Source organism: Microcaecilia unicolor, chromosome 7 (assembly GCF_901765095.1).
Source record: "Microcaecilia unicolor chromosome 7, aMicUni1.1, whole genome shotgun sequence".
Classification (NCBI taxonomy): domain Eukaryota; kingdom Metazoa; phylum Chordata; class Amphibia; order Gymnophiona; family Siphonopidae; genus Microcaecilia; species Microcaecilia unicolor.
Window position 1 is genome coordinate 126,270,454 of NC_044037.1, and position 24,047 is coordinate 126,294,500.

A 24,047-nucleotide genomic window follows, 5' to 3' on the forward strand; every position below is an offset into this window, starting at 1 on the left:
AAAAGGTGTCACACTCACCCGAGAGCCACATCAGAACCAGGGAAAGGCTGTCAGAGGATAGAACACATTCTGCTGTCATGGAGGTGGGTACGGCATTTGAGGCTGGCATACAGGCTGGCAAAAAAAGTTTGTAAAGTGGGGTTTTTTTTGTTGGGAGGGGGTTAGTGACCACTGGGGGAGTCAGGGGAGGTGATCCCCGATTCCCTCCTGTGGTCATCTGGTCAGTTGGGGCACGTTTTTGGGACTTGGACCTGAAAAAAAAGGGTCCAAATAAAGCGGACCAAATTCTAGTCCAAAACGCCCTTCTTGTTTCGATTATCAGCTAAAGACGCCCATCTCTCCTCGGCCGATAACCACACCCCAGTCCCGCCTTCATCACACCTCTGACACGCCCCCGTCCACTTTGTTCATTCCTGCGACGGAGTGCAGTTGAAGATGACCAAAATCGGCTTTCGATTATACCGATTTGTTCGCCCACGGGAGAAAGACGCCCATCTCCCGATTTGGGTCGAAATATGGGCGTCTTTCTCTTTCGAAAATAAGCTGGATTGTAATCTATGAAACTTTGGAACTTTGTAAGTCTATGTGCTTTGAAAATACTCTTCTATATGTACTAGAATATAATTGTATCGAATTACACATATATGAAGATGCTAAACCATAGAGAATCTTAAACACTATAAAACAAATCTTAAAATGAGCCAGCACAGTTTTGCCAAGAGAGGAGTTACTTTATCATATTTGCAAGCCGAAAATATTAGATGAGCAGTTGTTTTATGAATAGTTTGAATCTTTGTGATATGATTTTTCAGGCAACCTTCATAGATACAATTACCATAGTCTAGGAGAGATCATGGCTAATATATGGTTTGTTTAGGTGCTTTTTTTGTTTGTTTGTTTGTTTGTTTGTTTGTTTTTATTTTACTTTTTCAGCCTGAGCTGGAACTGGATTAAAAAGCATATATTGTATTTTTTTCCTGAGTTTCTATTACTGAAAGATGATAGGCTTACAGTTGAATGATGCCATGACTGAAGGCATTGTTTTAAAATTATAGGAGTTTAAAGGACTTAAAATAACACACATACATACATATCAGGTTTTTAACCATGAGAAGGGGCAGTGTAATATGATGAATATAGGTATGTTTTCTTATGACAAAGCATTTCTGTAGGTGCCTGTGTCCTTCTAGTGCACAACATGGAATCCCAAGGGACATCATATCTAAGCCTATTCATCTGTCCTTCCAACATGCTGATTATAAATCCTGTTCAGTATAGGATTACCAGATCAATGCATGGTACAAGCTTATGAATGGATGGCACATTCTCTTGAGTACTCTGGTCAGCACATGGCACCAACCCTGTGAATTTTCCAATCATTATGTAGCACTGCTCCTGGGATCCCTTATATCAAGCTATAGTTCTTCTTGGTTTCCTTGTCATTGCATGGCACTTACCTGAGTTTCCCCCTAACTGTGCGGTGCTTTTCTTGGGAGCCTCCATCAATGTGTGGCACTGTTCATAGGTTCTCCCATCACTGTCTGGTATTTCCCTTGGGATCTCTCTGGTTTATTTCAGAAACCTGTAAGTCCTTGATTTTCCAATATTTTAACAGCCAGAGGGCGTTTTTTTCACTTGTGCTTTCCCATCAGACCCTTTTCTTTTTCCTAGTGCACTTTTGCTGTATCTGAACTTGATGATGTAAGTTGTTCACCCCCTTGTTCTAGAGTTGTGATTTCTGTGCCCATAGGTGAGGTTGGTCAGTTCCTATATGGAGGGCAATTCTATAAAGGGGAGCCTATTTGGACCCTATTCTACAAAGGAAAGTAGGTTTCTTATTTCATTATGGGGTTTATGGATCAGGGCCCGGGGAAGTAGGTGGTGTCTGTGAGGCTGATCTGTATGTTTGTCATTTTTCTGGCTATGTGTATGATTGTTGTCATATGTGAGGTATGTTGGCTTTCCTATCATAATATCTGGTTCATTATTTATTTTTAGTTTTATTGTTATTAATTTGTAAACTACCTCAGTCTATGTCTGAGCATGGCAGTATATCAAATTATGAATAAACATAAACAATACAAGTGTAGCAGTGTAAATATGTGGTTATAATTTAGGCATAACCACTTACATTAGTCATAGAGCTAGACTAAATGAACATAAGACTATAAGAATAGCCATACTGGTTAAGACCAATGGTCCATCTCGCTCAGTATCCTGCCTCCAACAGTAGTCAATCCAGGTCACAAGTACCTGACAGAAACCTAAATAGTAGCAGCATTCCATGCTACCGATTTCAGGGCAAGCAGTGGCTTCCCCCATGTCTATCTCAATAAAAGACTATGGACTTTTCCTTCAGGAACTTGTCCAAACCTTTTTTAAACCCAAATACGCTAACCACTGTTACCACATCCCCTGGCAATGAGTTCCAGAGTTTAACTATTCGTCGAGTGAAAAAATATTTCCTCCTATTTGTTCTAAAAGTATTTCTATGTCCACTAGTCATTGTACTTTTTGAAAGCGTAAAAAATCGATTCACTTTTACTCATTCTATGCCACTCAGGATTTTATAGACCTCGATCATATCCCCCCTCAGCCATCTCTTTTCCAAGCTGAAAAGCCCTAACCTCTTTAGCCTTTCCAATGTGCATCACTTTGCATTTGTCCGCATTAAATTTTATCTGCCATTTGGATGTCCAGTCTTCCAATTTCCTTAAGATTTTCCTGCAGTTTTTCACAGTCCACATGTGTTTTAACAACTTTAAATAGTTTTGTGTCATCTATCATTATTTTGCCTGGCATGACGTCAGGCTTTCCAATCTGTAATTTCCCGGATCACCCCTGGAACCCTTTTATAAAAGTCAGCATTACATTGGCTCCTGCCTAGATTGCTAAAACAAACAAACATATAAATTATAGTATTTTATAGTTTACACACATAACTGCACTTCACCCAGACTCCACCCATACATATGCCCACTTTCAAACTATGTGCCTTTGTATTTAGCCACTATCTTATAGAATAGTTTGTAGCTAGAATATTCATGTTTATATGCATGTATGCCAGTATTATGGTCATTTACATTTGTTCTTGGCACCTAAATTCCCTACATGGTGTGTACTCAGCAGGGTTTGGGACATAAGGCAAAACCAGCAAATACAGTGAGAACATGGACTGCAGCTCTCTCTGGGGAATGATTTTCTCTCAGGGGCAATTTCTCAAAATGGATTAGTTTTGCACATATCATGACAGGAAAGAACCTTACTCCTAAACCAGGGTATGTGGAATATGATCTCAGTCTCTCAAATTTACTGCTAACGCTTGCTACAGTACTTGCATTGTGCCAAATAGCTTCTTTCTGGAGTTCATAAGATATAACATGTCTAGGCAACTTATCCAGGTATGCTTGGAAGTTGTGAGAGGTTATTGAGTAGACGGCTTCAAGGAAAGCGAGAGCAGCCCTGGAGGGAGATGAAGAGGCATTCACAAATCTCTTATAGAGGAGGAGGGCGCCCTCCGATGGCCAAGAGATTTATTGGAATAAGGAATAGGCCCAGGGACCACCAGACCCACAATGCACCTGACCCAATACAGGACTCACAGGAAGTAAAGAGGGAGGGGCAGGATTGGGAGATGGCTTCTAATCAGGAAGATGAGGAGCAGCTGGGGGAACCCTGGGAGGAGGAAGAAGAAATGGAATGGGATAAAAAGGAGGATATAGAGGAGAGTGAGGAGGAGGGTATGGAGGTGGCTGCATTGGCACGGACTGCTGGGGCTAAGGTGAGAGGTTTCTTAGCTGCTTTACTTCCTCAACTGTCTCGAGTTGGTAAGACAGAATTGATGCAGCTGGGAAGGAATCTGTGGCAGCAAGTAACCCAGAAGGTTAAGTGGGGGGGGGGGGGGGGGGGGGAGTTAAATGCTGTGTGTTGTAAAGAACTGGTGATTAGTAAATTGATCAGTGACGAGCCCAGAGGGGAGAGGTGGTGTTTGAAAACACTGTACTATGATCAGCAAGCTAGAGGATGAACCCCTGTTTGGCCTTGTGAACGTGAACAAAGGTCAAGAAGTTTAAGATGAGACAATATTCTGCGCTGCTGAAATTACTACCACTGAACTGATGTAAATAAAAGCGCATCCTTTATTATAAATGGTTGGAGTCTCTGTCCGTTTGTTGGGATGTGCAGACTAAAGGCACAGTGATTCAAGGTAGCCGGGCTGTGGAGAACAGAGAACAGGAGTGAGGCTGGTACTACGAGGGACAGAAGCAAGCCTTACAGTGTATCTGATAAGCAGGGTCAACCTGGACCAAACAGTGGAAGGGGGACCTGCTTACAAAGTCTTATCTGTTAGGATCGATTTGCCGTTTTTGTTTGCATCTTTTTCTATATCTGTGTGTCTTTTTGTTTCCTATCTTTCTTTTTGGTGCCAATGGTTTATAGGGTGATTCCAGTCTTTTGCTCTCTGTTCTAGGAGGAGCAGGAGAGCTCCCTTACAGGGGTCAATCCATGACCCCAACAGGACTGGAAGGTGAGTTTTTTTTTCCTCTGATGTTAACATTCACATATAGAGGAGAAGGGCATAACTGCTTCATACAATATTCAGTAATGTTAACTCCTGAGACTGCAAGGTAATAGCCCTCTGTGTCAGTATCATTGTCCCTCTCCCCTCATGTGTTTTCCTTTTCTCCACCTCCCAGCTAATGGTAATGGATTAGGATATCCGAATGGAGATTCACAGCCTGGAGGACCAATAGCAGGTGAGGCACTTTGCGTTATATACATATGGGTCCTTTTACAAAGGCGCACTAGCGTTTTTAACACATGCTAAAAATAAGCGTGCGCTAAATGCTAGAGATGCTCATATAATCCTATGGGTATCTCTAGCATTTAGCATGTGCTATTAGCACACGCTAAAAATGCTACCATGCCTTTGTAAAAGACCCCCATAGTTAGTAGTTATACACAGGAAAATATTCACTCTCAGAGGTCCAGGGGTTGAGTAGCCTTTCACCATCTTGTCCACATGGTATTCCCAGCATATGACCATCCTCTCTGTACTTATCTCTCTATCACTGAGAAGTGTCCCATAGAGCTCTCTGTGCTACTGGCACTACTGCTATCTCTTCCTCTTCTTTCCCCTCCCTTAGTCTGTCCCTCTGGCTAGGCGCTCTCTCTCATTTGGGTTTGGCTCTACATTCAACCAGACATGTGCAACCACGAAAATAAACCTCTTGTACCCTGAGAAATGGGTACTCTCACAAAGTCTATATGTGACTGTTTGATGTATAAACTATTTCTTCTCGTTACAAGTCCTGGCATCTGTAAATATGTTTTGCCACTCATTTGTGACTCTATCCTCTGTCCTAGTTAGCCAAAAACAGAATGAACAGCAGAAGTGGTGTCAGTGGCCCAGTGACATTTCAGAGCTTCTATTGCTGTGATCCATGCCTCTCCCTCTCAAAGTACAATCAGCTCTATGAATGACAGTGGAGTAGGTTCCAGAAAGGGTGCTTAAAGTTAGGTGCCCCAATAGAACATGCTAAGCATGAATTCTATAATGGCAACCGCCCATACCCCTCCTATGTTCATATTCCCTAGAAGTTGCAAGTGACAGATTTTGTGTGCACTACTTTAAAACAGCTGTTAAGGGCAGTTGCGTGCATAACTGCTAATTGGTGTGAATTAGCACCAATTAACATAATTTTTTTACCTATTATTGCTCCTTAACACCAATTAGCATTCAACCGAGCTTATTCTGTAACTTGTGTGTGCTAATTTGTATGCAAAACATACATTTTGACACCCAACTTTATAGAATTCGGGGGTATATGCATAGCTAGACCTTGTAATTTACGATTCTCTACAGGATCTGGATCTTCATACGCAGATTATTTATTCATCTTCTTCTAAGTGATTTCTCTAAGGCAGTGCTTCTCAAGCCTCTCCTGGAGGCACATCTAGCAAGTCAGGTTTTCAAGATCTTTACAATGAATATGCATGAGAAAGATCTCAAATATGCAAATCTGTCTCATACATATTTGTTGTGGTTAATCCATTGGCTAGATGTGCCTCCATTTATATTGTTAAGTATGTTGTAATTACGAAAATTTAATAAACAGAACTTTTAAAAAAAGCAACAAAAAAAAAACACTCATCCAAAGGGAAAAGTTTCTCTTTGAAATTATCTCAGGTAAAGTGTGCACACAAATTGGAACCTCCTGTCTGTGTGGGTTCTTTTTCTGTGAAATTTTACATGTATATTTTTGAAACCCCGAAAATATACCCATATGTTTTCATATAAAAAGTGTCCCAAATGTGCCATTTTGGTTTAGTACAAAGGACAATCGAGCCCAGCATCCTGTCTCAGAAAGTGGCCAATCTGAGTCACTCAGAAGTACTCAGCTGATACCAGCAAGTAGATCCATTCCTTATAACTCATTCCCAGGGATACTTACCTTTCCCAAGTCTACTTGTTTATGGACTTTTCCTCTAGAAACTTGTCCAAACCTTATAAACCCAACTGCTTAATACTTTAACAACATCTCCAGCAACAAATTCCACAGTTGATCATTTGTTGAGTGAAAAAAAATCATTTAAAACTGCTCCTCTTAGTTTGACAGAGTGTTCCCCAGTCCAAATACTGTTTGATAAGTAAACAACTGTTCCATATTTGTATATACCTGTTGTATTTCAAACCTCGCTGAATTCTACTGCTATTCCATTCGCATTCTTTCTTTATACAGTTCCCAGATTTTCTCCATGTTCTGAGCATGCTGTCCTATGGACTTTCCGTTTTCACTCTGTACACTATTTCCATTTATCTCTACTTTTTTCAGCATGTCACTGCACATTATGGACTAGATTCAGTAAATCTGGGCACCAAAAAAATGCATGCTGAGCGCTATTCTATACACAGTGCTCTGGGTTGGGCGCTGTTTATAGAATAGGATCTTAAATGAGATCTGCACCCAATTTTTAGGTGCAAGGATTTATACCAACTAAAACCTAAATTAGGTACGGATCCCCTGAATTCCATAATACTGTGAGCAACTTTAGTGAGCGCCTCTGACCTGCCTATGCCCCTCCCATGACCATGCCCCCTTTTCAGTTGCATGCTAAGAACTTTACTCACGCATCTTTATGGAATAGTGCCTAGCAAGATGTGCATGTAAATCCCAAACTGTTGCAAATTAACAGCAATAATTGATAGCTCCCAATTATTGGTGCTAATAGGCTTGTTATTCAATTAAATTATGTGCACAAATTGGGCACATGTCCAAATTTGTAGGTGCAATTTTGAGCTCCATTTATAAAATTTGGGGGTATGGGGCAATTCTATAATTTGGCATGTCATGGTAGGTGTCTCAATACTATGCGCTGAGCATTAATTCTATAACAACATCTTGGTGTCAAGATTCCATTATAGAGTACTAATGTTAAGTCAGCATCAACATGCCTACATTTAGGCATGCCTACTTATGCCAGGTCTGCAGCTGTCTTAAGTTGGCACACCAAAGTGTGCCATGCAGTGTTTGCAACTTATAGCATTCTATAAGGTGCACACGTAAGTAGGTGACATGCCTAAATGTGCCCAAGCTCTTGCAATTATGTACTATGGTACTTATGCATTCCCTTGTAGAATACCATGTAGTGCACCTGCACATGTAAGTGCCAATTAAGGCACCATTACTTTTGCAAGGTACATATAACTGCACGCACCCAGTGATAGAATTGCCTTGTATATCCATAGGAAACTATATTTACTTATCGTTCTGAGCAGTTGATTATTTTCTTTATTTCTCTAGGTGGATATGGACAGCTGGGTACAGGACAGAGTCTTAGTTCATACGGTAAATTCATGCTTTGGCTATTAATGATACCATTAATGTTATTTTTAAGTCCTATATAGAGGAAATATGGCATATCAAAGTATTGGTGCTCAAAGACAGAGAAGAATTCAAGGGATTGACCTAAAAAAAAACACCAGCAAAAATCTGCTTTAAAAAATTAGCATGGATTTTTCTTTACACCAGCACAAGGTGATTAGCTTACTACAGAATATAGTAAGCTATTGACACACAAAATGGTGTCATGCAAAATATGTATGCTAATCTTGAAAGCCATAGTAATAGCCCTGATTTTTAACATGTCTCTTGTTAAATCAGCTGGGGAGAATACATGAAAAAATAAAGATGTGCTGCGACCTGTTAGCCTTGTCCTCAGCTACCACATCTATACACTGAATACCAAAAGTGGTCACATTTTCACATTCCCCTCAGCGCATCAGTGCAGGGTAAGATTTATGCCCATGCTGTTGTCACTGCTTTCCTACACTAAGTCCTGGCACAGTTCTGTGATGTTGTGATTATGATGAGTATTCAACATTTAAAAAACTGTGCTAAAATTGAACATGGTTTCTTACAGCAAGAATGATTCTCTACACCATTTATTTTGCTATGTGTTTAAATGCTTTTTCTGTCCCAATGCTTGAGGTAAATTCAACACAGGTTGCTAAAAGTTAGGTACCAAAAAACTGGGCACTAAGCTAGCATTCTTTAATGACAGAGTTGAGCACCAAATCTATTGTCGAGAGTAGCGTATGTCCATAGTTACATGCCAAACTTTAGGTGTGTCTAGAGAGAATCCACAAACAGTGGAGAACTCAAAAGATCCCACGGGGCGTAAAACAAAAAATAAAAAAGGTGGGAGAATAAGCCAGGCTATCCAAAGTAGGAACCAAATTTTAAGAAAAACAAAGTTTATTCATCTTTAAACAAATAATGATAAAACAGTAATACATTAAAATTGACTCGACACAACGTTGTGTTTCGGCCAAAAGGCCTACATCAGGAGTCTTTTTGGCCTTTTTGGCCTTTTTGGCTATTTAAATTGTTGTGCAGCCACACTCTTTTCTTTATCATTTTCTCTGAAACAGACGTTACATTTAGCATAACGGTCTTTCTTAAGACCATTTTTAAGATCTTATTGCAGATCTTTTGCATCTTTTATTCACATCTCGAGATTATTTGGATTTGTCATATCAATCTCAATTTGACAAATAAGACTCCTGATGTAGGCCTTTTGGCCGAAACACAACGTTGTGTCGAGTCAATTTTAATGTATTACTGTTTTATCATTATTTGTTTAAAGATTAATAAACTTTGTTTTTCTTAAAATTTGGTTCCTACTTTGGATAGCCTGGCTTAAACTTTAGGTGTGACCATATGCCATGTCTATGGCCAGCATAAATGATGATGCCTAGATGCGGAAGTTGGGCATGAAAATGCAACTATTCAATAAAGTGTGTTTAAGAATAGTTGGAAATCCCCTGACACACCCATGCCCCTCCCACGTTAACACACCCTTTGCATTAGCCTGTGAGAGACATTAAGCACTCTGTTTATAGAATATGGACATGAGTCTGTTATGTACACAATGGCCAATTAGCACTTGTTAACACAAATTATTGTTTTTTATCACCAATCATTTGCTAATTTATTGCCAATTAGTTAATTATTTGAAAATGCATAACCTTCCTGATTCTACAGTTGTGCGCCTAATTGTGTACCTAACTTTGGATACCATTTATAGAATTGGGGGGTTAGCGCATAGGGTGCTAATCTTAGCATGGAAAAATCCACACAAAAACTGCTACATGAAAAGATATCACAGCTTATTACATCAGCTACCAAATCTTTCTTGAAGCTTCTTCCTCCTCCCTCAGTGATCAATTTCTGGAATAGTATTAAAGAAGCAGTACTGCCTTTGGCTATTGGAGATTCTCCTGCTCCTGATGTAAGCATAAATTGCTTTGGAGACCAAAAGTTCTGCTTTCAGTTTCTTAGACAAGTAAGTCCATTCATTTCATTTCTAATGAGGGGGTGAAGTTAAATGAGAAAACATGACACAAAAATCACATACTGTGTCAAATTGGAGCCATATTAGATGAGGAGTCAGAAGCAGTGAGTGACAAAAAGAGAAGAGCATGCAGGACTGAAAGAAACCTAAAATACAAAGAATGAAACCAGTTTCCTATTCCTGTCTTTTAACTCCAGGTGGTAAAGATTCCAAATATGGACTCAATGGCTTCATGCGGTATGGGCGCAGAGGTGAGTAATGAAGGGCTTCTTCTGAAAATTGGCAGAGCTAAGGACTTTCATTTGTCACATAGGATTTTCCTCTATTAAGATGTGGGGTAACCTATACAGAATAGCAGTTACAACCCTAGCAACATTTGTGGGAAGATTATATGGGCAATTTCAATCTTTTTCTGCCATTGTCTGCTATGTTAAAATTCTCTATCTAGTTTCCCAGATGTGATTTATCTATTTTGGGCAAATGTGCATATAAATTCCCATACATAACTCAAACTTCTCCATGTCATTACCACTAGCATGTCAACTGTCAGGGTTACAGGCTACTACTGCCTTTCGCTGTTTTTTTTAAAATATTTTTTGTTTCCAAGTATATTCAGGCTTGATATACAGCCAATCAGATAAAGGTAAAGGGTCATGGTTTTGAAATATTGCCTTCCTGTGGTACAACCAAAGTGGTTTATATTTATTATATGCAAATACTTTCTCTGTCCTTAGTGGCGTACAATCTAAGTTTCTGTACCTGAGCAATGGAAGGTTAAGTTACTTGCCTAGAATTACAAGGAGCTACAGTGGGGGAAATAAGTATTTGATCCCTTGCTGATTTTGTAAGTTTGCCCACTGACAAAGACATGAGCAGCCCATAATTGAAGGGTAGGTTATTGGTAACAGTGAGAGATAGCACATCACAAATTAAATCCGGAAAATCACATTGTGGAAAGTATATGAATTTATTTGCATTCTGCAGAGGGAAATAAGTATTTAATCCCTCTGGCAAACAAGACCTAATACTTGGTGGCAAAACCCTTGTTGGCAAGCACAGCGGTCAGACGTCTTCTGTAGTTGATGATGAGGTTTGCACACATGTCAGGAGGAATTTTGGTCCACTCCTCTTTGCAGATCATCTCTAAATCATTAAGAGTTCTGGGCTGTCGCTTGGCAACTCGCAGCTTCAGCTCCCTCCATAAGTTTTCAATGGGATTAAGGTCTGGTGACTGGCTAGGCCACTCCATGACCCTAATGTGCTTCTTCCTGAGCCACTCCTTTGTTGCTTTGGCTGTATGTTTTGGGTCATTGTCGTGCTGGAAGACCCAGCCACGACCCATTTTTAAGGCCCTGGCGGAGGGAAGGAGGTTGTCACTCAGAATTGTACGGTACATGGCCCCATCCATTCTCCCATTGATGCGGTGAAGTAGTCCTGTGCCCTTAGCAGAGAAACACCCCCAAAACATAACATTTCCACCTCCATGCTTGACAGTGGGGACGGTGTTCTTTGGGTCATAGGCAGCATTTCTCTTCCTCCAAACACGGCGAGTTGAGTTCATGCCAAAGAGCTCAATTTTTGTCTCATCTGACCACAGCACCTTCTCCCAATCACTCTCGGCATCATCCAGGTGTTCACTGGCAAACTTCAGACGAGCCGTCACATGTGCCTTCCGGAGCAGGGGGACCTTGCGGGCACTGCAGGATTGCAATCCGTTATGTCGTAATGTGTTACCAATGGTTTTCGTGGTGACAGTGGTCCCAGCTGCCTTGAGATCATTGACAAGTTCCCCCCTTGTAGTTGTAGGCTGATTTCTAACCTTCCTCATGATCAAGGATACCCCACGAGGTGAGATTTTGCGTGGAGCCCCAGATCTTTGTCGATTGACAGTCATTTTGTACTTCTTCCATTTTCTTACTATGGCACCAACAGTTGTCTCCTTCTCGCCCAGCGTCTTACTGATGGTTTTGTAGCCCATTCCAGCCTTGTGCAGGTGTATGATCTTGTCCCTGACATCCTTAGACAGCTCCTTGCTCTTGGCCATTTTGTAGAGGTTAGAGTCTGACTGATTCACTGAGTCTGTGGACAGGTGTCTTTCATACAGGTGACCATTGCCGACAGCTGTCTGTCATGCAGGTAACGAGTTGATTTGGAGCATCTACCTGGTCTGTAGGGGCCAGATCTCTTACTGGTTGGTGGGGGATCAAATACTTATTTCCCTCTGCAGAATGCAAATAAATTCATATACTTTCCACAATGTGATTTTCCGGATTTAATTTGTGATGTGCTATCTCTCACTGTTACCAATAACCTACCCTTCAATTATGGGCTGCTCATGTCTTTGTCAGTGGGCAAACTTACAAAATTAGCAAGGGATCAAATACTTATTTCCCCCACTGTACAGTGGGAATCAATCCAGCTCCCTAGGTGTTCGGCTCACTGCACTAACCATTAGGCTACTCTTCTAATCCTGGAGGTTTACAATAATACAAAAATACCACTTAAAAAGGGAAAAGTAAGAAGGAATAATGAAGAAAATGTTACAATTTAAATAGAGAACAGAAAGTTATAGTAATTATAATAGTTCAATGATCCTTGCCCCTGCCAGCCAACAGCCCAGGATATCCTATATAAGGGAATATAAATCTCAAGGAAAGCAGTCTATTAAAGATAGCATCCTTAGTCATCAAATGTAGCCAAAAATAAATAGAAAAAATAGGCCTTAAGACTTTTCTTAAGATTTGAAAAGATGTTACACTGAAGATGGAGCTGCAAATAGTGTGTCAGAAGCAGGATACAATAAAAATGATTCTGTTGAGAAGAGTGTAATTCTCAATGTTTGAAATGGCGTTCATGATAGAAAATGTGACAAACCCACATAATATATTTTATGGACAAGCGTTAGAATTTTGAAAGTGATTATGTGAGTGATGGGTAACCAGTGTTCATCTCTTAGTTATGGAATTACATGGTCAAGTACGTAAGCACCGCCATACTGGGAAAAGACCAAGGGTCCATCAAGCCCAGCATCCTGTCTCCGACAGCGGCCAATCCAGGCTTCAAGAACCCCCCCCCCCAAAAAAAAAAAATTAATAATGTTCAATGGACTTTTCACTCAGGAATCTGTCCATGAGGCACTTTGTCAAACGCCTTTTGAAAATCCAGATACACAATATCCACCAGCTCCCCATTGTCCACATGTTTGTTCACCCCCTCAAAAAAATGCAGTAGATTGGTGAGGCAAGACTTCCCTTCACTAAATCCGTGCTGACTTTATCTCATCAGCCCATGTTTTTGTACGTGCTCTGTAATTTTATTCTTGATAATAGCCTCTACCATCCCTTCTATCCCCTGATTCTCAGGCCACACTGCACTAACCATTAGGCTGCTCCTCCACTCATAGTTAAAATTTGTATGTCATCTGCATATACGAAAGATGAAAGATGTTAACAAGAAATTGTACTAGACAAACTAAAGATACCTTAAAGATATCAAAGGGTCAAGGGTCATGGATTTGATACACTACCTTTCTTTGGTACAACCAAAGCAGTTTACATACAGTGGGGGAAATAAGTATTTGATCCCTTGCTGATTTTGTAAGTTTGCCCACTGACAAAGACATGAGCAGCCCATAATTGAAGGGTAGGTTATTGGTAACAGTGAGAGATAGCACATCACAAATTAAATCCGGAAAATCACATTGTGGAAAGTATATGAATTTATTTGCATTCTGCAGAGGGAAATAAGTATTTAATCCCTCTGGCAAACAAGACCTAATACTTGGTGGCAAAACCCTTGTTGGCAAGCACAGCGGTCAGACGTCTTCTGTAGTTGATGATGAGGTTTGCACACATGTCAGGAGGAATTTTGGTCCACTCCTCTTTGCAGATCATCTCTAAATCATTAAGAGTTCTGGGCTGTCGCTTGGCAACTCGCAGCTACAGCTCCCTCCATAAGTTTTCAATGGGATTAAGGTCTGGTGACTGGCTAGGCCACTCCATGACCCTAATGTGCTTCTTCCTGAGCCACTCCTTTGTTGCCTTGGCTGTATGTTTTGGGTCATTGTCGTGCTGGAAGACCCAGCCACGACCCATTTTTAAGGCCCTGGCGGAGGGAAGGAGGTTGTCACTCAGAATTGTACGGTACATGGCCCCATCCATTCTCCCATTGATGCGGTGAAGTAGTCCTGTGCCCTTAGCAGAGAAACACCCCCAAAACATAACATTTCCACCTCCATGCTTGACAGTGGGGACGGTGTTCTTTGGGTCATAGGCAGCATTTCTCTTCCTCCAAACACGGCGAGTTGAGTTCATGCCAAAGAGCTCAATTTTTGTCTCATCTGACCACAGCACCTTCTCCCAATCACTCTCGGCATCATCCAGGTGTTCACTGGCAAACTTCAGACGGGCCGTCACATGTGCCTTCCGGAGCAGGGGGACCTTGCGGGCACTGCAGGATTGCAATCCGTTATGTCGTAATGTGTTACCAATGGTTTTCGTGGTGACAGTGGTCCCAGCTGCCTTGAGATCATTGACAAGTTCCCCCCTTGTAGTTGTAGGCTGATTTCTAACCTTCCTCATGATCAAGGATACCCCACGAGGTGAGATTTTGCGTGGAGCCCCAGATCTTTGTCGATTGACAGTCATTTTGTACTTCTTCCATTTTCTTACTATGGCACCAACAGTTGTCTCCTTCTCGCCCAGCGTCTTACTGATGGTTTTGTAGCCCATTCCAGCCTTGTGCAGGTGTATGATCTTGTCCCTGACATCCTTAGACAGCTCCTTGCTCTTGGCCATTTTGTAGAGGTTAGAGTCTGACTGATTCACTGAGTCTGTGGACAGGTGTCTTTCATACAGGTGACCATTGCCGACAGCTGTCTGTCATGCAGGTAACGAGTTGATTTGGAGCATCTACCTGGTCTGTAGGGGCCAGATCTCTTACTGGTTGGTGGGGGATCAAATACTTATTTCCCTCTGCAGAATGCAAATAAATTCATATACTTTCCACAATGTGATTTTCCGGATTTAATTTGTGATGTGCTATCTCTCACTGTTACCAATAACCTACCCTTCAATTATGGGCTGCTCATGTCTTTGTCAGTGGGCAAACTTACAAAATCAGCAAGGGATCAAATACTTATTTCCCCCACTGTATATTATATGCAGGTATTTTCTGCAGGATAAGGACTAAAATTGAACCTTGCAAAATCCCACAGGAGAGAATATATGGATCAATATTTTTCTGAATAAATGAGATCAATCCAATAAGTGCTGTTTCAGAGTTACGCATTTTAAGGAACTCCAATTGATTCGGTTACAAAACATGTATTCTCTCCAGTATGTTTTTTCAAACTGTTTAGCCACTAAAAGTCCAGCAATTGAAGAGTTTGCAACTAGTTGACAACTGGAGTAGAGAGAGGCACTTAGGGGTCTTTTTATAAAGGCGTAGTAAAAAGTGGCCTGCAGTAGTGTGGGCTCGTGGTTTGGACGCATACTGGGCCATTTCTTTACCACGTCTGCAAAGAGGGTTTTATTTTTTGGGCAGGGAAATGGAAGTGTGGCAAAATTAGAACTAGCACGTGCTTAAAGTCTGATCCCTTAACGCCACCCATTGACTTAGCAGTAAGTGCTCACGCACTACTCACACGGTAACCGTGCAGCATGTGCCAACTGCTGATTATTGTTGGTAACGCCCCCCCATGCTAGAAATAGAAATAGTCTATCGTGGGATTCAGCGTGTGCCAAACTCAGAATTACTGCCAGGCACACATGCTAGTCCAGCAGTAATGCCAATTTGGTGCATGCAACCCATGTGTTAGTCCTCCCATGCTTTTGTAAAAGGGCCCATTAAGGAGGTATCCTTAACACAAGGACAAACAGAGCAGTGGCGTTCCTAGCTTGGATTGCACCCGGGGCGGATCGCCGATGCGCCCCCCCCCCCCCCCCCCGCCTGTGAAATTACACCTCCCCCCCCCCCCGGTGAAATGACACCCCCCCCGGGTGCATGCCGCTGGGGGGGGGGGGTGCCGCGGCGCGCACCTGTGGGCTCCGACTTCGCTAACGTCGCTCGTTCGCTGCAGCTCCCTCTGCCCCGGAACAGGAAGTAACCTGTTCTGGGGCAGAGGGAGCTGCAGCGAACAAGCGACGTTAGCGAAGTCGGAGCCCACAGGCGTGCGCCACGGCACCCCCCCAGCGGCGTGCACCCGGGGTGGACCGCCCCCACCGCCCCCCCCCCCTTGGTATGCCACTGAAACAGAGGCAGTTTTCCAAATCTTGGGTACAAAACCTTAGCTAAGGGATGAAACAAACAATCATGTCATGCATATAGGGCACCAGAGCTGAATAAAATTGATTAATAAACATAGATGCTAAAGGATCATGAGGTGCTGTTGTAAGTTTGACAGATTTCAGAGCCTCAGTGACTGCAAAAAGTGAAAGTATATTAAACCTTTAAAAAGAACTGCATAGGGAACTATATAAAAACTTTGTAGTGACAATGTTTTTGTAGGGAAGTTAGTATCTTGGATGTTCATTAGAAGGCTTCCAGAGAAATCTGTATGTTATAAATTTATAGTAATTTATAGTGATTTTTCCCAATTAGTTTATTTGGGGATAAATTTTGTCAAAGCAATACTTTGCTAAGTCCTGAGCAGAAATAGTAGGGGAGGCACTAATTAAATTGGGTCTAGTAAGGGTTTTTTAAATATATATTTTTGTTGACAAAAGGATTCACTGTCCATATATAACAGGTCGTGAGCTTACAGTATGATGAAAACATCACACATCAAACTGGATAATACAACAATACCATTAAACAAACCCATAATTCATGTATCAACATGTCAAGTCTTCACCCTTTCAACATAAGCAACAGCTCCTCTTTTTCTGTTTTAGCCATATCACCCCTCCTCCCTCCCCCATCCCACCCTTAATCCTAGAGTATTGGAAAACTTACATCTATGACATGGCTGCCTGGGAGCTGAATTCAAAATGGATGAGTTAGAAACTAAAACCAAAGCTTATTGTCAATTATAGCAACAATTTAAGATAGTATACCCTCATAGAGCTGAACAAGTAGCTCAAGGGGGTTTTAATTAATACTGTATAACCTACCAGCAAGAGATGCCCTTTCTGTCCAAGTACTTCTTGACCTCTTGGATTGCCTTTTTTTTTTTTTTTTTTAGTTTTTTTATTTATAGTTTTTCCATAACCACATAACATCAACATTAAACTGGTACTTGTCACAAATTAAATAATTTTTGGAATGATTGCGTATTACATTTCCATTGCTCTTCAGCTATTAACATCATTTTGCTAATCCCCATCTCCCCCCCTCCCCTCCCCCCCCTCCCCCCCCCCCCCCCCCCCCCCCCCCGCTTCCCTTATCAGCAGTCTCTTTGTCCTTGTATGTTCACTGATGCTGCCGACCAAGTAAGATAGGATTCCCATATCTTTTGGTGTTGGGCCAATCTTCCATTGTTCATCGCTGTGAGCTTAGACATCAATTGTATGTACTTCAGCTTTTCCTGTACCACCAAAATGTCAGGCAGGCTAGGTTTCTTCCATGACGCCGCCAGCGCTAATTTACCTGCCACAAACACCTGTGTGGCAAACTTATGCACATGTGGTTGAATTGCCGGTGGTTTGAAGTGAAGTAGGCAATATTCTGCCTTCAGCTGATAATGTGCAGCAGTCACTAAATTTAAATAGTCCACAATTGTCTTCCAATATCTCTGTGCATGTACACATGACCACCATATAGGATACATATCACCCTCACATCCACATTCCCGCCAGCATTAGGAGGAGCCCGACCCAAACATCCTGACCAAGCGACTTGGGGTGTGGTACCAACCATATAAGATCTTATGCCCATTTTCTACCATAGCGCTGGAGATTGATACTCTAAGTAGAGATTTAAGCGCCCTTTTCCATTGTGTTGAATCATACATAGTCCCTATTGCTATCTCCCATTTTTGTGTGTATTGTTCTACTGGGTTTTCACGGGCCAAGAGGGCTTTGTATATCTGGATATACCTCCCTTGTTCCCCCCATTTGTCATTCCTCTTTCTAATTGTGTCTCGGCCAACTCAAGTTCTTCTCTCGCTTTGCATTTAATAAAGTTCTGTACCTGGTGGTAATGAAAGGCCTGTATGGGGGAAAGCCCATGCTCCTGACATAACTGCGAATATGATGGGATCTCGCCCTCTTCGCACATTTGTCCCAAAGCATACAATCCCATTTCCTCCCAGTCCTTATACACAGTGTTTAAAGTTCATGAGCCAAATTGGGGGGCGTATCTAAGATATGTATGTTTGAAGTATTTTCGTTCAGGGAAAAATTGTTCTCTGACCTTATACCAGATTTTTAATGGCCCCTGTAAAAGAGGGGGACTTTTCTTAATCAGGCCTCGCAAAGTGTGTTTTGGTAACCATGGTATGGCCCTAAGCAGGTATGGCTCCAGCCAACTTTGTTCTATGTCTATCCAGATTTTCCCTGAGTTCTGGGACCAAATTGCTAAGATTCGTAAGTGGGCTGCAGTGTAGTACTCTTGGAATGATGGGACTCCCATGCCCCCCCTCTCTCGGAATTGGTACATCATTTCTCGCCTTACCCGGGGCGGTCTTTTTTTCCAGATAAAGGAGAATATTCTGCCCTGTAAACCCCGGAAGAAGGTATCTGGTATTTCGATTGGAAGGGCCGTGAACAAGTACAGCAATTTTGGGAGTATTATCATCTTTATTGCGTTGATTCTACCCACCCATGATATTGTCAGTCCCTCCCATCGTTCTAGTTCCCGGAAGAGTTCCCGCACCTTACCCGGAAAGTTATATTCAAATATTTCTTCCACCTGGCGTGGCACATTGACCCCCAGATATCTGACATATTTAGTTGCCCATCTATATGGGAATTGTTTTCTCAATGTCTCTAGAGCGGTTTTAGGCAGATTTATATCAAGCGCCTCAGATTTTTCAAAATTAATCTTGAAGCCTGATAATGTTCCATATGTCTGTATTTCATCCTCCAGGGCTGGGAAGGCAGTCAGGGGATCCTTCAATAGAAGCAAGATGTCATCCGCAAAGAGTAATATCTTTGTTTCAACACCCCCTCCTATGAGGCCTCTTATTCCCTGGTGTGCTCGTATCCTGATTGCCAATGGTTCCATTACTAGAGCGAACAGCAGGGGCGATAATGCACACCCTTGTCTGGTGCCTCTATATAGGGGAAAAGGACTGGTTAATGTGCCATTAACCCTCACTGCCGCACTGGGAGCCTTATATATTAGATGTAACCACTCCGCAAAACGCCCTCCCACGCCAGCCTCTTCTAGTACTGCGAAGAGAAATGGCCAGCTGACCCGGTCAAAGGCCTTCTCCGCGTCTAGGGATAATATACATAGAGGTGATTGAAGTGTTCGGGCCCCCTGGATGACCTGCAGGGTCCTTCTTATATTATCAAATGTCTGTCGCTCATGAACAAAACCTGCCTGGTCTTCATGTATAAGCTATGGTAGATATCCCTGCAGCCTAGTGGCCATAATTTTGGAAAATATTTTATAATCTACTCCTAACAGTGAGATAGGTCTGTAGGAGCTGCACAGCTGGGGGTCCTTGCCCTGTTTATGAAGAACCGTAATCGTAGCCAAGTTCCACGTTGGTGGGAGGCCTGTAGTCTCATCCAATGAGTTAAACACCCGCACCAAGAGTGGGGCCAAGTGTTTCCCAAACGTTTTATAAAATTTGTTTGTGTACCCGTCTGGTCCCGGAGCTTTATGCAGAGATAACCCCTTGATCGTTTGTTCTACCTCTTCTTGTGTTATGGGTTTTCCTAGTGTTTGATTTGCCATGTGTGGGAGCCGTGGGAGGTCCACACTCGCTAGATAGGCCTTGATTTCTTCTATTTCGCTGCTCCCCTCGGTGCTATATAAGTGCTGATAATATCTACTAAAAGCTGCTTCTAGAAATTCTGGTTCATTATGTATCGCTCCCCCTGCATCTCTAAGGCCACTGATCATGTTTCGGCTAGTGTGTTGTGCCAATTTATGAGCCAATAGTCTACTAGGCTTGTTCCCAAATTCAAAATATAATTGACGCACCCGCTGTAATTTTTCTGCCACGTCCGCTAGCTCTAAATCCTGTATTTGTGTGCGAATGCTATGTGCCTGCCCCCTAAGTTTCAGTGTATTCCGATCTTCCCCCTCTTGGAGCAATTGCTCAGTCTGCTTAAGCTGCTGACGCAATTCAGTTTCTTTGGCACATCTCTCCTTCCATCTCTTTGATCGTAAGGCTATCAAGTGCCCTCTCATAACCGCTTTAAATCCCTCCCAGAGCACTATTGGGGAGACCTCCCCGTTATCATTAAACTGGATATATTCCTGAATTTTCATTTCTATCTGGGATATGTTAGATGGGTCCGCCAACAGGGCGTCATCAAGGCGCCACTGTCGTATCTTTTTATTAGGGTCTAGCCCCTTAACTGTAAGTATCACCGGCGAGTGATCCGACCAGGTGTGAGGAAGTATAGATTGCTCTCCCACTGATCCCAACAAGGAGGCATCCCCCAGCCATATGTCTATTCTAGAAGAGGACTGATGTACCATGGAGTAGTATGTGTATGCTCGTTGAGAAGGGCTATCTTTTCGCCAGTAGTCTATAAGCTGCCACCGTGTTATGAACTCATGGAATTTTCGCCTATCTTGTTTGGCATAGCTTGCCTTATGGGTTGTGTTATCTAGCAGAGGGTGTAAAGTAAGATTAAAGTCTCCTCCCATCAACAAGGATCCCTCAATATGTCTAGTTAGAACTTGGTCTACTTTTTGAAGAAAGTCCCCTTGGTTTGTGTTGGGGCAGTATACATTCACCAGTGTGTAAGTTCTCCCCCCTAATGTAAGTACTATCATCAGATATCTCCCTTCTTTATCTTTTATGACCTTTTTTATCTCCCAGGGCTTGCCACTACTAAATGCCACCAGGACCCCCCTGCTTTTTGTATTGTCTATACTCGAGGCAAAATGGATGATGGGGTATTTCTTGTTGGTGCACAAGTATTCATATCTAGGTTTTAAGTGGGTCTCCTGTATCAATCCTATGTCTACCCCAAGTCGCTTTAGCTCCCGAAATAACAGTTGTCGTTTTCTGGGTATATTCAGCCCCCTGACATTAAGCAGCATACATTTAACATCCCCCATTACCTCTTAATGTGTGATCTTCCGCCCCTCTACCTTACTGTTATTTTGGTCAGTTCCATGTATCTTATCTATTACTTGTAGCATACAAAGTTTGCTTTTGTTTCCATCTATCCCCCCCCCCCCCCCCCCCCAACATTCCCCCTTCCCCCTCCCACCCTCTCCCCATACAATCTAGGCATCACTTACAACCCTTGTAGGTGCCTACTCAGAGGAAGGAACAGCTGGTGCTTCCTCGGAGGCCTCGCCGCGAAACCACATTTCCAACTACCTTATGTCCAATGCTGAGGCGATGCTCCACATAATCAACTTCAACTTTAACAGCAACTTTTTAAAATTATTAGCTTTCCCTGTAACTTGTCTTGTGTCTCATCAAGTGATCTGTGATGCAGAATGCTGGCGTTGTAGTCTTTTCGGGCCCTTCCCCACCCGCTGCCATTTCGGCGGGAGGGTTCGGGTGCTGGATCTTTCCCCTGGGCCTGTCTCCTGCCTCTTCTCCAGTTCAGCCGTTTCTGGACAGATTTCTCTGGCTTCTGCGATTGATCGAATTTGGTGCATTTTCCCATCTTTGTAAAATACCAGGGCAAAAGGGTGCCTCCACCTGTATTGAATTTTAAGTTCTCTGAGGTGTCTCGTAAAGGGTCTCAAATCCCCTCTCCTTCGGAGCGTCGCCGCTGCCAGATCTTGGTAAATTTCAATGGTGTAAGAGTCCCATTTGAAGTCCTGGGTTTGCCGCGCCAGCTTCAATATTTGTTCTTTTAGTTTATAGCTTGTAAAGCAGGCTATGATATCTTTGGGTTTATTGCCTCTTATCGGTCCCAGTGCCCGGTGTGCTCTTTCCAGCTGAACTGCCTCATTATCCATCGCGGCCCCATTCTTAGTAAACAGTTCTTGTACTATTTGTTGAACTACTTGCTCACTATCTTGGTAGTGCGGTGTTTCAGGTAAGCCTCGAAATCTCAAATTGCTACGGCGGCCTCGATTCTCCAAATCCTCTATTTTGTCGAATAGCAGTTGTTGATCGCCCCGCATTTCAGTGATGTTTTGATCTAGCGAACTCAGAGCCTCGCTGTGCTCTTCTACTTGCGCCTCTGTGTCTTCCAGCCGTACTCCCAGCTCCCTGATCTCGCTTCGCAGATCAGTGCCCAACTTTGCCACCTCTGTGCGTAGCGCTTTGAGGTCCGCGCTTATGTTTTGTAGCCATACTTGCAGGCCTGGTTGCTCCTCCTCTGTTGGGTCTATGGCTGCTTGTTGTTCCCCCGGAAGCTCCTGTGTTTTAAGCTTCTCAGTGTTCGCCATATCTTTCACTTTTCGTGCGTCCGCCATTTTGTTTTTTGGCGTTGTCGCGCTTCCCGCGAATGCGAACCGTGAAAGATCAGCTGCTGTCCGACGATGATTCATACGCTATCGTGGCACCGTTACACCGGTTAGTGCTGCTGATGATTTTAGCTCTCCAGCGCTGTTTTAAGTTGCGATTGTGGCTATTTTCGCCGCGAGGCCACCGGAGCTCTCAGCTCAAGCGTCCATGCTGCTTGGTGACGTCACTTCCTCTGACCTCTTGGATTGCCTTTTTATAGTTGGAGGCTAAATCTTTACAAATACACAGCAGGTGTGTAGTGCTGTGCTTCCACCAAGGTACTTCCAGTGGCAAACATAGGCGGTCGGTGGCCCAACTGTTTGGGGAGGCTAAAGGGGGTGGGGTTGGGGCGGAGCTTAAACCCATAATTGTCTGATAACACACAGAAAAAATAAATTAAAATAAGTCACAATTAATACCTTTATTAAATTTAGATATTAGATATGTATCATATGTCAAAGAATAAAGTGGTTGCTCAAAGCATATACTAACCACAATCGCTCAACTGCAAAACACTATGCACAACTTTGTGCAAAAACACACTCAGAACGTTTACTGTACCATATGAAACAAGGGATCATAATATGATACGTGTAGAGCCACAAAACACCCTAATTCATGTTTAATATGGGATAAAATGGCATAAATAAGTAAATAAATATAAACTTTTAATGTTGAGCACCTAATTCTCAAAGTGGACATATTCCAAACACTATAATGAAAATAAAATGATCTTTTCTACCTTTGTTGTCTGGTGACTTTGTTTTTCTGATCATGCTGGCTCAGTATCCGATTCTGCTGCTATCTGTCCTCTTAACTCCGTTTCCAGGGCTTCCTTTCCATTTATTTCTTTACTTTCCTCCTTTCTTCTTCATTTCTTGCCCTCCATCCATAAGTAAAAGCTGGGTCCTCCTCTGTGGAATTCACTGGAGGAGGTATAATGTGGATCCAGCTTTTGCCTATTTTCTCCATCCAGCACCAGGCATCCCACCCAGCACCAGGCATCAGGCCGGCCTCCCTCCCAGCATCAGGCTTCCCTCCCAGCCACCCAGCCACCCACCCAGCACCAGGCATCCCACCCAGCACCAACCATCCCTCCCTCCCACCCAGCACCAGGCATCCCTCCCTCCCACCCACCTAGCATCAGGCAGGCAGGCACCCCTCCTTCCCAGCATCAAGCGCCAGGCACCCCTCCCTCCCACCCACCCAGCATCAGGCCTTCCTCCTTCCTACCCACCCAGCCAGACAGCCAGCATCAGGCCTTCCTCCTTCCCTCCCTCCCACCGAGCACCAGATCGCACGCGCGCCGTCCAGTTCCCGCCCCCCCCCCCCCTCCGAAATTTAAAACTTCATACCTGCTCGGGATTAAGGGAAGGCGGCGTCGGCAGTGACACAGCACATCAGCACCAGTGAAAAGCGTGCTGGCTCGACACGCCTTCAGCTTCCCTTCGTTCTGTCTCTCAAGAGCTGGACCGCCCTAATTTCCTGTTTCCGCAAGGGCGGGACCAGCACTTGAGAAACAGAATGAAGGGAAGCTGAAGGCGCGTCGATCCAGCACGCTTTTCACTGGTGCTGACGTGCTGTTTCGCTGCCGACGCCACCTCCCCTTAACCCCCAGCAGGTATGAAGTTTTAAATTTCGGAGGGGG

At 43.1% G+C, this 24,047-nt stretch overlaps 1 protein-coding gene across 1 annotated transcript in view; it reads left to right on the top strand.

Annotated features, from left to right (window-relative positions):
* LOC115475076 (fibroin heavy chain-like) overlaps positions 1 to 24,047 on the top strand; it is a 223,143-nt gene that overhangs the window by 196,445 nt on the left and 2,651 nt on the right. Inside the window, exons 13-16 of the mRNA XM_030210816.1 lie at positions 4,472 to 4,528; positions 4,698 to 4,757; positions 7,806 to 7,850; positions 10,056 to 10,109. Of these exons, the coding sequence (XP_030066676.1) occupies positions 4,472 to 4,528; positions 4,698 to 4,757; positions 7,806 to 7,850; positions 10,056 to 10,109 (216 nt within the window). The remainder of the gene's footprint in view (positions 1 to 4,471; positions 4,529 to 4,697; positions 4,758 to 7,805; positions 7,851 to 10,055; positions 10,110 to 24,047) is intronic.